At 37.7% G+C, this 15111-nt stretch overlaps 3 protein-coding genes across 3 annotated transcripts; 1 reads left to right on the top strand and 2 right to left on the bottom strand.

Moving 5' to 3' along the window:
* Nucleotides 1-445: 445 nt before the first annotated feature.
* Nucleotides 446-2134, bottom strand: LOC114711471 (protein trichome birefringence-like 4). The gene is made up of 5 exons (XM_028895881.1): nucleotides 1662-2134; nucleotides 1403-1595; nucleotides 1115-1320; nucleotides 868-1026; nucleotides 446-796 (listed from the first exon to the last, which is right to left on the bottom strand). Exons 1-5 carry the CDS (start codon nucleotides 2132-2134, stop codon nucleotides 466-468), a joined length of 1362 nt encoding a protein of 453 aa, XP_028751714.1. The 3' UTR covers nucleotides 446-465.
* Nucleotides 2135-2529: 395 nt separating this feature from the next.
* On the bottom strand, nucleotides 2530-3748 carry LOC114711475 (keratin, type I cytoskeletal 9-like). Its single transcript, XM_028895883.1, has 5 exons — nucleotides 3646-3748; nucleotides 3388-3555; nucleotides 3200-3342; nucleotides 2847-3075; nucleotides 2530-2753 (listed from the first exon to the last, which is right to left on the bottom strand). Exons 1-5 carry the CDS (start codon nucleotides 3722-3724, stop codon nucleotides 2626-2628), a joined length of 747 nt encoding a protein of 248 aa, XP_028751716.1. The 5' UTR covers nucleotides 3725-3748; the 3' UTR covers nucleotides 2530-2625.
* Nucleotides 3749-5977: 2229 nt separating this feature from the next.
* Nucleotides 5978-12778, top strand: LOC114711473 (AMSH-like ubiquitin thioesterase 3). The gene is made up of 14 exons (XM_028895882.1): nucleotides 5978-6217; nucleotides 7297-7361; nucleotides 7480-7555; nucleotides 7686-7886; nucleotides 8168-8268; nucleotides 8948-9053; nucleotides 9145-9191; nucleotides 9488-9815; nucleotides 9962-10051; nucleotides 10147-10209; nucleotides 10782-10856; nucleotides 11438-11500; nucleotides 12076-12128; nucleotides 12216-12778. The coding sequence occupies exons 1-14, from the start codon at nucleotides 6119-6121 to the stop codon at nucleotides 12388-12390; spliced, it is 1542 nt and encodes a 513-aa protein (XP_028751715.1). The 5' UTR covers nucleotides 5978-6118; the 3' UTR covers nucleotides 12391-12778.
* The last annotated feature ends 2333 nt before the right edge of the window (nucleotides 12779-15111 follow it).

The raw sequence follows: 15111 nt of genomic DNA, 5'->3' as shown, positions 1-15111 counted from the left end.
CTTATTTGTATATTATAAATGATGTCTTATAATTAGAACCGGAGGTAGTATGTGATATCTTTCCTAAAATATCCTTATTAATCATGTGTATTAGCTATAACTATTATTTGATAAAACTTTTAACATGTACAAGTAAATACAAGGGTTACTTTAGGAAAAAATAAATAAATATAAGAAATAAAATTGATTAAAATCTTATATTTATAATCAAATTATATATCAAATTAGTTTTTATATTAAACATAAGAGGTGGTATTGTAGAGTTAATATGATGCGAGTTTAAAGTTACCTTACAGTTTGTCCTTACATGACATGGGGAAATTTATATGGGGTATGTTGAAAGCTTTGTACGTAATTTATACGTAGAAGTTGCAAGCATGAGATGCTGCTAGGCTAATAAAGGCGCAGAGAGAAGATGAATAGACACACATCAAAGTACTGGGCATTGGGAAAAGTGAGAAGTGTCTAATTGGAAGAAGCATCATGATGATGATGAAGAAGAAGAGTTGAATAGAGGAGGTGATTCCAGGAATCTGGAATGCCAGGAAGGCACCAATGGCTGCAATCCTGTACCATGGTCCTCGGAGGAGGACTTGGGCCTCTGTACAAGGAAGGGTGGCCATCTTTTCTGTACTCTGTCATCCTGGAAATGTTAAGGTAAAACACAGGCGTCTTCATGTCCGCCATCACACTCTCCAATATTCTCATCGTCCATGGATACTCCCCAACATGGCTCTCGTTCTTTATAGGCTCTCTCTCCCCATCGCATTTGCCTCCTGACTTCCATTGCCCCCCTCTGCAATTTTGTTTATTTAGAAATTTTGTTGGGAAAAAAACTTCATCCTTCATGGTTATTCGCCAATTTACCTGTAGTGAGAAGCTGAGAATCCAGTAAAGAAGACCCTTGTGCGCGTGCTGTCAACTTTGGAATCCACCCATTTAGCCCAAGTCCTGAGGGCTTTGCCCAGTGCTTCCTTCACATCTAGTCTGTCGTAGACATGGTTTCCTTCTCGAAAATAGTTTCTCCTGCGAAAGTAAACAATTATACTGATTCGTGAGTCTAGGTTCATGGTACATTTATATCAATCAGTAAATTGGATGAGCTGATTCCTACCCATTTCTAGTCTTATGGTGATTCCACCAGTGGCCCGTGTTGAATATGATAATATCAGCATCATTGTACTGAGATTTGGATGCCTGCATCATGTCAAGCCTCAGAGTTTCTCCATGAGGCGGCCCTTCGTCAAAATATGAAGAATTATTCTTCCATTCTTGGACAAGAAATGGTGATTTTATAAAGTCTATAGAGCATCCATAGTCCTGCCATGGTAATTAATCAAATATCAGAGAGATGATTGCGTGCTGCGATTAATAGTAATAATTTGCTGCTTTCATAACTCACTTTAAATCTGTAGGAATGAAAACCTTGAGTTCTCAACTCTCGCCGGGCTGAAACGAGAAACACTCTGGTTTTATCCTTGAGAGATTCCCTCAAGGAACACACGAGAGACTGCCACATGTTCCTGTTCAGCGAGTCCCCAACAAACACCATCCTTTTCCCTCTCAACAACCTCAGCATTTTAAGCCCGTCGAACCTATACAATGCAAGAAAATGAAATCAAACGTGCGAGGTATAGGATCATAAGCAAGGAGGTTCAGACCTTGGAATGTGACATCCACGAGGCTTCCACCGGTACTCGAGATAATCGGAGTCAGGACGTCGATTCTTGAAGCAGTTGAAGGCGTCGTCGAGAAAAGGGCAGGAGCCAGGCGGATAAGGAGGTCGTGCGTGGCGGTCAAGAACCCAAGCTCCATCAAAGATGTCGCAAGAAGCAAGGTCTCTGATGATCTGGGATTCGTGAGCGGTGGATGAGAGGGGAGGATCGCGGGATATCTCTGCGGCAGTAACAGAAGAGAAGGCGTCGGAAGAAAGAAGGAAGCGAGAAGCAGCGACGGTGACGGCGGAGGCAGCGGAGGAGGAGGGAGAGTAATCATAGGAGTATGATCTGGAGAGGAGGTAGAGTAAGAGAAGAAGGAAGACGGTAAGAATGTGGGTTCTTGGGCGACAGAGAGGGTGCTGAGTTCTGGGGAGGAATCCCTTGAGAGTGAAGAATTGGCTCTTGAAGCACGCCATTATAGATCTCAGAGGTTCTAATCGAAGTCATGTTCAGTATTTATATGATTTTGGGGGCAGTAGGAATTCGGCATTATAAATCTTGATATATGCTCTGTCGCTGAGAAACCCGCCGTTCAGTTATTCAAAGTTCAGAAACTAGAAACGTTGATTCTTCTCCTGATTTGGATTGATATTTTTGTTGAGTTTGCTTTTGTTTATTTAACAAGTGATTAACAAAATGACTATCTTCTGTGAAAGCCTCTCAATCCATCATATTATTATTATTTGTGACGCAGTCATCAATCCGTTCGAGAGTGTAGTACTAGTACATTGCTAAATTGCCTTCCATGATAGCGCGTAATAAGAATTAATAAGAAAACGGGAATGAACTTAAACAGTGGTGTTTTTCAAGATTCAAACAATAATCAGTCATGTATTATGATAATAGCACCCATGCATACACCAAAATGAATTGATTGGGCAGTGATGAGCAGCATCAAAATCAAAATTTATACAAAAGCGAGAGCCCCCGTTAAGATGAAGGCAATCACCCATATAAGTTGAACATTATTGGCGCCTTTGCTTCCCCTGTTAATTCCTCCATAATTCTGGATGTGCTTTGCCACATCGAAGTCTCCTGCGCGCACACACACACACATATATATGATCGTTAATTAATCCCCTCACCACGTACAGTGATTAGATTTGCTAATTATATAATTAAGGTTACCTCTTTCAGGGCCATATCCACATCCTGCTGTGATAGTTTCCTCGACGTCCTTTATGGTTGCCTTGTTGGCGAACAAGAAGTCGCTGAATGTGTTCTTTATGCAGCTCAGCACCAAGCTTGTCTCCGAAGCGCATGGCCCTTCGCAGAACTCCTCCGTCTTCTCCGGCGGCACGTTCAGGTATCCTTTCTCGTTCAGTCTACTTGATTCTTCACAGCTCTTATATATCTGCTGTTTCATTATTATTTTTATATACATATTTCTCCTTAGTTACTCTAATTGTTTAACCTCTAAGCACTATTAATATCTTCAAAAATCAAAACATTACGTATAATATCGCTATTTTCGTGCTTACGTATTTATCATGCAAACACAGAAGGGCTTCGGACGCGATTTCTCCAGGGTCAGCTACTCCGCCTCTGCCTCCGCCGCCAAACCCAGCCCCACCACCAATTCCGCCTCCGCGACCCCCACCAAACCCAGCCCCACCACCACCACCTCCTCCAGGACCGCCACCATACCCGGCACCGCCACCACCACCACCTCCTCCTCCAAGTCCACCTCCAGGACTACCGCCATACCCAGCCCCACTGCCACAGTCAACTCCATTTCCGGCGGCACCACCAAACCCCGCCCCGCCACCTCCGGCTCCACCCCCGGCTCCCCCGTATCCGTCCTCGCAAGGCCCTGCATCATCGTCGGCTTTAATACCTGTCAAACTCAAAAGATTACCGATCGATCAATCTCAGCAAAAATAACAACGAACAAATTAACCAAACAGAACATTTTGTGGATATGTACCAAAGTTTTTAGAGAACAGAGAGATGTTAAGCAGGAGTAAAGCTACAGTCCAGAGTCTGACACTCCCTTGGAATGCCATAATGGATCGAAGCTTGTGCGGGATATGCTTTTACTTCATGATGAAAAGGAGTATTCAATGGGATCGCAATATATAGCTAATTAAGGGTAGAGTTCCCCGTGTAAGCAGTCTGGTTAGTTAAGTAGGTACTGATTTCCAAGTTAATTCAATGTAGAGCGACCAACAATATTACCTACCACAACCTTTTTGTTTATATAATAGTATGATCAAAATCAATACTTTTAAAAAACGAGAATGAGAATGTCTTTGAAGGCTGTTGACAAAGCTAAAATGATTCAGTTATTATTATAAATATATTGGCACAAACTGTAAGGCATGGTTGGTGAATTTAATTGGAAAGAGAGACCCGTTAGAGTATTTGCCGGGTAAACCCAAGGTAATGCGATGAGACTGAGATGGATGGGGGCAGTTCAAGGGCAAGCCACCAACATATCCTCACCCGAGTTCAGTAAATCAAACCTAATTAAAGTTTTCCATTTATGTTTAGTTAAACTTCTCTTATGGAACAAGTTAATATTTCTTACCGTGGGGGAACTAACAGATCATTCAGTTGGTTTCTTTGTAGAAATATCTGCTTTCTTTTGAGCTCTCGGCTATGGAGCCGGACTAACTTTGTTGGTATTTGTGTCGAGTAGTGTAAAGAGATACTCACTTTTCAAGAATGAACCTTGGCCTTCAAGTGCTACATCACAAGAAACATGCACAGATGATCAGATGTTACAACATAAATAAACTGCGCCAAACAAACTTGGGCAATGGATTTGATCTTCACTATTGTTCTTTTTTTTATTCGGCCGGGAAGTACAATATCCACAGCGGAGGAGAAACGGGTTGTTCGATCCATTCCCATTTTAGGCTGTCGTGTTGTTTAATTTGATGGGTACAAGGTTGTAATGGTCTTTTAATTTCAAGGTTAAAAGGGATAAGTCTTTGAGTGATGGAAGGGGAAGGACTGGAACTTCACATGTCACTCTGCTTCTGCTTCAGGGAATACAATTTGGGCTTTGAAGATCCCTCCCAAGCTGTACGACTCTAGTTATTTAGTCATCACTTGTTCTGTGGCAGAAGCTTTTGACTATGAAAAGGGGTTTTGATTTAGCTAGCAAGGAGATTCAGATTTACATTTGAGGTACTCCATCAGACAAACCATCCACTAGAGTCATAGACAACAAAGCTTCGTGTAGTACAATCGAAGTTAGTTTAATTGATCCAATTGTTCTGCGGAGCTTGACAGCATTCTCTCTGTTTCGGATTTTCAACATTAATATGTGAATTAACCTCCCCAACCTCTCCATTTGCATCCCGGCAATTCTGTACAGTTGAGGCAGCTTGATATTATATTTAAGTGAAAATAGGAGCAGGTTGTTCATGTTCATATATAGACCCCTTCACACCTTCCTTTCCTGATTACTTACAATAGTGAAATTTAGTTTAAAAAAAGTGACTAAATTTTAACTTTATGTAAATTGAATTATAAGTTTGTGAATTGTTAATATTCCATTATTGGTTTAGAGACCATGGATATCGCACTAAAAATCAAATCACAAAGATCACATGCGTACTTTTTTTAATGTTAATTTTGAATAAAACTCAAAATATAATTTCTTAGCATACATGTTCACATGATACGTATACTTTTATATAGCTTGGGATGTTGTATTGGAATTTTCTTTTTTGATCAACGATGTTGTCATGGATCATTGACATTGATAGGGGTTTGCCAATTTGGCAGTGTAATCATTAATCTGGGAGTACAAATCTGGAGGTATTTTGTAATATATTAGGATTTAGAAATACTAAAACTATTATCAACAAGGATTGAGTTTAATAAGAAAGGCTAATCAATGTGATAAATGAAGGTATTTAAATAAAAAAATTACTCAAGCTACTCATATTTCATTTTTCGACCGGTATTCATAATTTTTCTAATTTCATATATATGATAATTAAAATGGAGAAAGTTTTCCTTTTAGTAAATAAACAAATAAAAAGCGGCTGAAAATGACAGGCAGGTTCCAACTTTTAAGAAGTGTTTGGATAGAAACCAAACTATAATTTTAAAAGTGTTTTTACAATTTATAAAATAAACATATGAAAAAGTTTATCTCGTTTTATAAAAAAATATTTTCGAGAAGCATTTTTGAAACTTGTCAAGCACCTCTTTGATTTCCGTTACCTCACAATGTCGTGAATTATCGACATATTAATGAGTCCATGACGCAGCTTTCTCCTCCGAAACGACGACGGGTTCAGCACTCCGACTTGACTCCCACGCTTTGCTGTTTGATCCTTCTTTCGACTCAGAGCCGTTCTCGCTTATAGAGAAACAGAGACGCGTGACGCGCAGGATCGTTAATTGGAGCTTTGGGGCACTGGCGTTCCTTGCCGGAGAAGATGAAGATCAACGTAAACACCGTCGCCCGCAAAGTGGAGGTTGACAATCGCATACCCCTCCATTATTATTATCGGATTGCCGATAATCTTCTCAAACAGGTATCGTTTGAATTTTCTTCTCCAGCGCGTCTTTGATCCCCTCTTTTCTTTGTCGTGGTGTATTTTTTTAAATTGTCGATTTGTAGGGATATTAGGGTTTTAATTCTCTTTAATTAGTGATTTCATCTCGAAGTTTCTCGAAGCTGTGAAGAGAAACCAGTGATTCGTCCGTGCATATGCAGGAGGGCTTTTGTGATTACGGATAACAAATTCATAAGTTAAAGAGCAATGGTGGTCCTTTTATTCCTGCTTCTTAGGCAGACGCCTTAGGAAATTGATATGCAGCCATATGAATATTAGTACTATTGTTTGTTGGTTTATATTTTTATACGCTATCATTGATCGTCATTGGTATAAGAGAAAATGAGCAGATTTCAAATAAGCTAATGATGGAAAGTACTGAAACTTGATCTCCTGCTTCCGAGGATTGGACAACGTCCTGATGAGTTTAAGGAACTTACATGGAATAATTAGCCGATTACAGGTCCTGTGTAGAGGATTTAAAACAATCGGGACTTGGAAAATAATAGAATGATGGATCTATTGCAACTGATAAATGAAAGATGCTAGTAATAAAAAATATTGACCCACACAACCAGTCGTGGCAATCACCTCCATGTGGCAAAATCAATAATTTCCTTCACAGTTGAGAGTAGATTGAAGAATGAATCAATTACCTCGAGATTACCGTTGCTTTTGCTGGATGAGATGTGTGCTTCGCATATGAAAGCTTTTCATCTTCAAGTATGCTGAAATGTTATAAAATAGAAATAGGATTTCTATCAAACAAGTCTGAAGATTAAGATATATCTACGATGTGACTAAGATTGGCCCAGGTGCCGCAGATGAGGTGCTTTCATTGATTTTTTTTTTTAATTAAAAAACATCTTTATATTGAGTATGACACATGCAAACAGATGCTCATATCTGCAAGGAAGAACGTTTCTTTGCTATCATAATTTGTAGAGTTTACGTTACATTTAGATTAACTTTGACCTATGCAATTTGGGGCTTGCTTTTGGATTTCAATATTTTCCTTGGTGATTTTATGGATTAATTGTTTTATTTCTTGCAATCAGGCTAATATCTACCGGGAGGAGAACAATATAGTTGACTTGTATATCATACTTCTCAGATTTTCAAGGTAAAATGATGAAAAATCCTTTGATTTCCTCAGTTTTGAACTAGTAAGATTGCAGTTAAATCGTGTTTAAGCTTCTATGTTTTTCTCTAACTGTGCATGATTATTGTTCTTTTCTAAGTTTGGTTTCTGAAACCATACCATGTCATCGAGATTACCAAACTTCACTTCCCAAACAAAAAGCTGCATATAAGAAGGTAAGAAACTACAACATTTGCCATTTTGTTAGGTGGATGCATTTTATCTTGCCTTTTTTTTTTTTTTGGGTTTTAAATACAGCTGAATATGTGGTAATCACTTTATTTTCCTTTGATTCTTCCATCTCAGAGATTGTTTGCTGTACTGGATGAGCTTGAATCTTTGAAGCCAGAATTCAAACAAAAGGTTAATGAATTGAATGAGTTACATGGGGACGCACAATTTCCTAAAGTTAATGACTTCAGCAAGGCTTTGCACAGTTCAATGACTTCATCTTTGGAATGGCCTGCTGTCAATAATAATTCTTACTCAGGAATGGATTCTAAACAGGTAAGCTATTGATAATGCATTCTTTTTTTTGGTTACCTGTGTGCTGCACAAAGTTCAATTTATTTTCTTGCTTTCCGTTTTGTCTGATCAAGATTGTGTTCTTGAGGGAGTTTATAATTGTTTTTACTTATTTATTTCCTATGAATTACCATGACACGTCTGTGATGCAGTTGTTTAATTCTCAAGACTTCATATATTTGTGCTTTATTTGCCTACGTCTGGTTTATACCTATTAACTCGTTTTTCCTCTGTTTTCTGTTTTGGGCTTGATGCTGCTGCAGCCTGCTGGCTTGGGTCTACAGTCTTCATGGAAATTTAATAATAATGCTGGTCATTACGTATCTTCAAATGCTGTGCCTAATGACAAGCAGTTTCAGAAACTGTATGTTTCTTGTTCTTATTGTATTCTATTCTTTTGGACTACTTATATATGAGGCCTGCATGTGAGTAAGAGCTACTTTTTTCTACTGTGACTCTTTGGTTTTGGCCATCCCAGGACATCATTACTTTGCTTATCAAATGTTAGCTTGGTTGACTGGTTTTCGGTGTTCTGAGCGCTGACTCATCTTTTCATCATTGTTTATACTCAGTGTTCTTTTTGTGGTTTTTGCGCCTAAATAAGTTTAGTTTTGCATGTTTCATGGTTCGCATTCCTTTGTGTCCACCTTCTTCCCCATCCCTCCAAAAGGAAAAATCAAAGAATAAATGGAGAAGAGAACAGTTTGAAGTTAGTATTTGATTTTGATTTTGTTTTCTGTTATAGCTTTTGAAAGAATTTTTGTATGCTAGCTCTGTATTCCATAATAAATATCAATGCCTTATTTGCATATCTTGGTTGCTTATATATTCTCTCGCAAATCAAGTTTATTTCACACTGAACACATCTTCAGTTGGCTCCCCCTCTTTGTTTTCAGCAGCTTGTATGTTGTGAGTTGTGATTTGATTCAACAAATATTTATTGTCTTCCGCACATTTTACTTTTTAAGGTTTATTTTTTCAAAAAGTATATGTAGGCATATGCTTAATGATGAGATATGATAATTGCTTGCGGGAATGTGCAGATCTCTTAGTTTACGTCTACCAAAGGAGGAGACTCTATCCAGACACTCATTTTTGGGACCAAATGGTCTTCGGGGCCAGTGGCTTGGACCAAGTGCAGGAGTGAAGGTACTATTACAGGGTGGCATTCTAGTTTTTTCGCAAATTAAGATAGTGCTTGCTTTTAATAAAATATAGATATTATTTTGGATGTTTGCAGGTTCAATATCCAAGCAGTAGTGATTTGACTAGTGCTGAGAATTCAAGGTTTGGAATATCCATTCTTTCTTCAGAATGAAATTAGGAGGCTTTTTCCAGAGTCATTTCTAAGCTCTGGCATGATTTTAATGGTTCTTTCACTGGCTATTGTAGTGTACTTCCTTTCTGGAAGTTCCCTGCCCGTTTTCTTTTATCTGAATTGTTCTTTCTTTAAACAACAATCGTATTTGAAGATTAGTCTATTTGTTAATTGTCACTTTACTACGTCTTATTCAGCTTTCTACCCAAAATATTTCTAGTTGTGAAATTGTAACACTTCTTATTTTTGTTGTCAATGTTGATAGTCTGAATCAGGCTGGAAAATATGATCTTGTGGGATTTAAAGAGGGTGATCCAGGAACAGGCATGTCCACAATGGAGTCAGTGCTCTCCTTGGATGATGGAAGCTGGTCGCATCCTGCTGATGAGTCATGTCCTCCTCTATTGAATGAATCGGGGGACAGTAACTTCCAGTTGCTCAACATCAAGCAACCTTCACCTCCTCCAGTTCTTGCTCAGATTCAGCCAGAATATACCCCAATTCCTCCTTCAAAAGTTGCAGATCCAAGACCAGGACCAGCTAAGTCTTTGGATTCTCCACTTGGTCCTTCTGATTATCAGCACCTGCATATTGTAAGTGCCATTATTCTTTTAGAAAGTATATATGTTTCTTCGCTTCTCTTGGTCATTATCGTTACTTGTTCTGTTTCATAGTTAGTTTGGCTTGTTTGTTATAGTGGGTCAAAGTCATCTTACTTTTTTGTAACTTTGTGTTGCAGCCTGTCAAAATGATGGATGATTTTTTGAGGTTGGCTCTGGAAAATACACGGAAAAACTTGGAGACTTGTGGTGTTCTTGCAGGGTCCCTGGTAAGAGCAGTCAAAACTTTAAATTGTGTTGTCATTTTCTGCATATGTTGATTTCTAATAATAGTTTTTGGTGTTTGCAATCCGTGGGGCTGTAGAAAAACAGGGTCTTCCATATTACTACACTCATAATCCCAAAGCAGGAATCAACTTCTGACTCGGTAAGAAAACAATCATCTTTAAGTTCTTGCCTAAGTTTTATGATTTATATTGCTTTCCCTCGATCACAATATGATCTAATCCCTTACTATTTAATACTTAAAAGGGAAACTTTCATTTGTAGAGGCTAATTCCAATTAGACTGATTGTGGTGAATAATATAATGTTTAACTCCACATTGACTTTGAGATGCACAGGTGTGATGAGGTCTTGCATTTGTTTACTATTGATATTATTGATAACTCAGAACTACTTACGTGGAAGCATTGCTTGAAACTCGGCTACTATTGTAGACCGTGTGAGAGAATCTTACTCAAACAACCAGTTCTGTTGTCTATTTTAATGAACTTAATATTGGTATGGCCACTTATCGGAAATAAGATACTGATTATCATATCCCATGATCATAAATAGGATTATTTGATTATTCAATGCGCAACAGTTTGAAATACAAGATTGTAGGAAATGCAGTTTTATTGATCATTGATTAATCTACTTGTGTCTTTTACTCTTCAATATTTTCTCATTATTCTCCCATTTGATAATTATGCAGCTAATTGCTTTTATTTTTCAGTGCCAAACATTGAATGAGGAAGAGATATTTGAAGTTCAAGACCGTTTATCTCTTTTTCCTTTAGGCTGGATCCATGTAAGTGCTCCTTTATCGTTATGGGTGGAAGTTCTCTTATTTTTTCAGTTTAATTCTATCAAAGAATATGTTCTTTGTATCTGTGAGGTGGCAACAAGAATTATATCATGTATCTGGTCCTGCTTAGAGCTTAACTGGAAATTATATTGAACTGCATAGAATGCAACAGATGCAAGTTTAGTAAGAATAAAAGGAATATATAATTGACGGGAAGGAATTTATGTAGCATTGGAATGCTTTGAGATGAGATATTTGACCCCAACAAATTTAAGAATTTGTATGTTTCTATTTAAATATCTTGGATCTATCATCTCTACATCATAGGTGATCATTTCTGCTACTAAATACTGCTTGAGATCGCTTAACATGTTGATTTGTGGATGATTGTATTAGAAGTTTTTAAGTAATTGATAGGCGCTCTTGAGAACGAGCAAGCTTCTGTGGCAAATTTTGTAGCATAGTTTATGTCTTTGTCCTTTTTTTCTTCCCCTTCCCTTGGTCATTTCTTTCAATTATTTTTTTGGCATCAAAGCTTTAAATGTCACCTGTTTTGTCTTGTTAATTTTTCATTTGGACTACAGACACACCCATCACAGACTTGTTTCATGTCATCGGTAGATCTCCATACACATTACTCATACCAGGTAACAGGAATATAATTTTGTTTCTTCTCTCTTTTTCACTTTTTAGGTTAAAATGAAGTGTTCTTTTGTGGCCCTAATGTGGCAACAATATTTTTAATTCTACTTTATGGATTTTCAATTTTTATAGCTTTTTTGATATTGTACTTTGTGCTTTCTTTATTCTTCCATTTTACTGAACCCGATCCTTTTCTTCCTCCCTCATGTAGACTTTTTAATGAGTGATTTGGATGGTAGGTTTCAAAGGGGGTTTCTTGGCCAATTTATGAACCCAGTGAATTAATATTGACAGGGCAAGGAAGTATGGGATACCTATGTCCCGCATTGAGTAGCATGGGCTGCTCAAAAGTGTACTTAAGCATGTTGGTTCTTCCACCTCAATAGCTAATTTTTTGGGGGAGGGTTTCGTGGCTTCCTTAGGAACCTATAAGCTACTTGATCCTCAATTATGATTGCATGATAGGGTTACATTGACTTTGGTCAGCAGCTTCATTTAGAATTTCTTTTTGGGAAAAAACTCTTATATATTATTGTGATTGTATCTTGCTGAGACAATATATTTTATGCCCTTGTTTTAGATCATGTTACCGGAGGCAATTGCAATTGTCATGGCCCCTACTGATACAAAAAGGTGCATTTTCTTTTGTGTTCTTGCTCCGTCAATTATTAAAATTATATTTTACTGTCGCTAATTACTCTGCATTTGCTGGTGATCCAGTCCACATGGCATATTTCATCTGTCTGACCCTGGTGGTGTGTCAATAATTCGCAACTGTCAGCAACGTGGATTTCATCCACATGAAGAGCCGTCTGATGGAAGTCCAATTTATGAGCATTGCTCTCATGTTTATATGAACGCTAACCTGAAGTTTGATGTTGTTGACCTTCGATAGAGATGATTAATCTAGGATTGCAGGCTCGCGGAAGAACATCTTTCCAGAGTTAAACAAGAACGGCATGTTTGCTTACCTGGCTGTCATCTTGAAAATTGAACTTCATGCTGATTCTTTTGTATTTAGTGAATGAGCTAGAGAAAACTAATCGCCCACCTCGAGATTTTGTATCATGCCAGGGAAATTGCACGAGATGATTGTATCATAAAAGAAAGATGATTGTGTAAATAGTGGTATTAAATTGGAGGTGGAGAAACCAGAAATATGACAACTGTTATCACGCAAGATGGTGCAATGAATTGGACGGGTGCCATCAGATACAGGCTACAGGTTCAATGTTAAGGTGAATTCATTGTCTAGACATGTTCATGGTAGTTAGTTTGCCGCTTCTTTTTTTCTTTTTTTTTTCCCTCTTCTTTTTTTTTTGGGGGGGGGGGGGTGTGGTTTATTTGGTGGTTCACTGATCATAAGGAACAAGGAGTAAAACTGAAGTGTAATGGATCATTATGAAGTTATAATGAATGTGGTGGGCAAATCGGTCTCAGGAGCAAGTCCATCCCCAGTGTTATGCTAGTTTCAGAGACAACCCCCCCCCCCCCACAATAAAAAAACTGCCATCTTTTCCTATGCATGGTGCATTTTATTCACATTGGAAACCCCCAAAACAACAGCTTTGATGACACTGTTTGGTTTGATGATTTCAAAGTACTTACCTACTTTCACCGGTTCATGAGTTTGCTTCTGCCCACCGAGCCGGGAAAGATGCTCTGCTCCAATATCTTCACCCCCGTGTAAATACTATTTTCTGTTTGGGAGGCCTGCGCGATGTATAAACTAGCTATTTTAACCATGCTGAGGGCCAACAAAATCAAGAGTTTTTGTTGCTTTTTCCCCCTCACAAAGTGGCATTCCCATTTTCTAACAAAAGTGCAATGTTCTCAATACGTATTACACCAGGACAAAACTACAAAATCCGGTTGGAATCCCCGTAACACGTGTCATCTGCAAGAATTCTAGGAGACATTCTTGCGACTTTATCTTCGACGGACTCATTAATGAATTACTCCTCCGGTCTTTATTATAAGACCCAATTTGACTTTTTATTTGGTCCTAATTATAAGACCCAATCCATTTTGTCTCTTATATTTATGTATTTTTTTCCAAGATAATCCTTCTAATAATGATAGTTTTAGCCAATATACTTAATTAGTAAGGATATTTTAGGAATGACAACACTTATTTATTATAAATAACCAATTTAACTTACTTCCTTAATCTCCTCAAATAAGTCAATTGGGTCTTATAATTAGGACCGGAGGAGTAGTATTTTACTTATTTTTTACGCACAGCTGAAAGGCCCTTAAGAAAGTGGGAAGGTTTTTTATATTAACTCTCACGAATATGTCCGCCAGAAAAACTAGGCATGTGAAATTTGAGGTAGAAATCCAATGTTGATACATCGATTTAAATCTGGTACAAAACTACTGACATGCCTGCCCAGCATGCTTGAAATTTGAATGGCACATCCTCTTGGGATCCACCACTAAACCAACCTAGTGAATCACTGGGGGGGAAAAAAAAAACAAAAGAATAAGTATTGCTTACCCCACAAAACCCACTGATGCGAACACATCAAATTAAAAAGGGAGCCACACTATTCCTCTCAATTGGTGGGAATTGCTGGCTGGCTGTTAGGTCTTCCGCATGTGAGGCTGAGCCCCAAAAAAAAAAAAAACCATTCCTCACTTTAAATTTGTTTGGAACCAAAGGCAACTACTAGGACAGAGCAATACGTATCGTATAGGCCACCAAAACTGGGTGCTCATTTAATACCTTTTCATCCACCAGTGCATTACGTTGTTCACATTCTAGCTTTGAATTCTTTTTCTTAGGTGAAACCAGTAAATGTAATGGCCTAGTCATGTCTGTTCCTGAATGGCGTGTTCATGGCGTTTGATATGAGTCTATCATACATGTGACCCTATTCAATATCCACGTACCCACCATGAAGTGGCATTGACGCTGACTTATTATCAACGTACCTTTCAATTTTCTTCCCTCTCTACAAAATCAGTACTTGTCCTTTCCTTTAAGGAGTTAATTTTAACATCTTAAATGTAATGAGATATAACAACCATTACACCCCTTCTTCTGGTCCTAATTATAAGATATTGTTTATAGCACAAATTATGTCTTATAATTGGGCTGGAGTAGTATATTAGGATTATGGATATACATTGTACAAATAAAAATGTTACGAAATTTGACTAACTTTAACTGAAGCTGATTAAACCCAAATTCGAGAAAAAGTTCTTCCAACATGGTTTTGATCTATTAAAAAAAATATACTCAAACTCAATTTTTATATGAATTTAATCTTATTATAGAAGGTCAAGAAAATTCTCCAATATATAGATGCATCCCTTCAACAAGGAGGTAATCAAAATGTTTTCAAAATATGTCATTAAAAATTAAAATAATTTCGCCACTTAGAGGCGAAAGGGAAAACAAGAGACTCTATCCCTTAACTATAGACTTATTTGAAGACCCCCCAAACCACCAAAAAAAAAAAAAGCCAAGAATGAACCTTGATAGATGTGTTTCTCAAATGAAGGGACCACGATAATAACATCTGGTCCTAAATTAGTATTAATTAGACATATCAAAATAATTCATTCACCCGTATATATAATTAGAGAAAAGTGAACACAATAGAAAATA

The sequence above is a fragment of the Neltuma alba genome, unplaced genomic scaffold, assembly GCF_004799145.2.
Source record: "Neltuma alba isolate B1F8T4 unplaced genomic scaffold, ASM479914v2 tig00011290_pilon, whole genome shotgun sequence".
NCBI lineage: Eukaryota > Viridiplantae > Streptophyta > Magnoliopsida > Fabales > Fabaceae > Neltuma > Neltuma alba.
The sequence above is the reverse complement of the archived record's forward strand: the minus strand, read 5'-3'. Positions and strand labels throughout refer to the sequence as shown.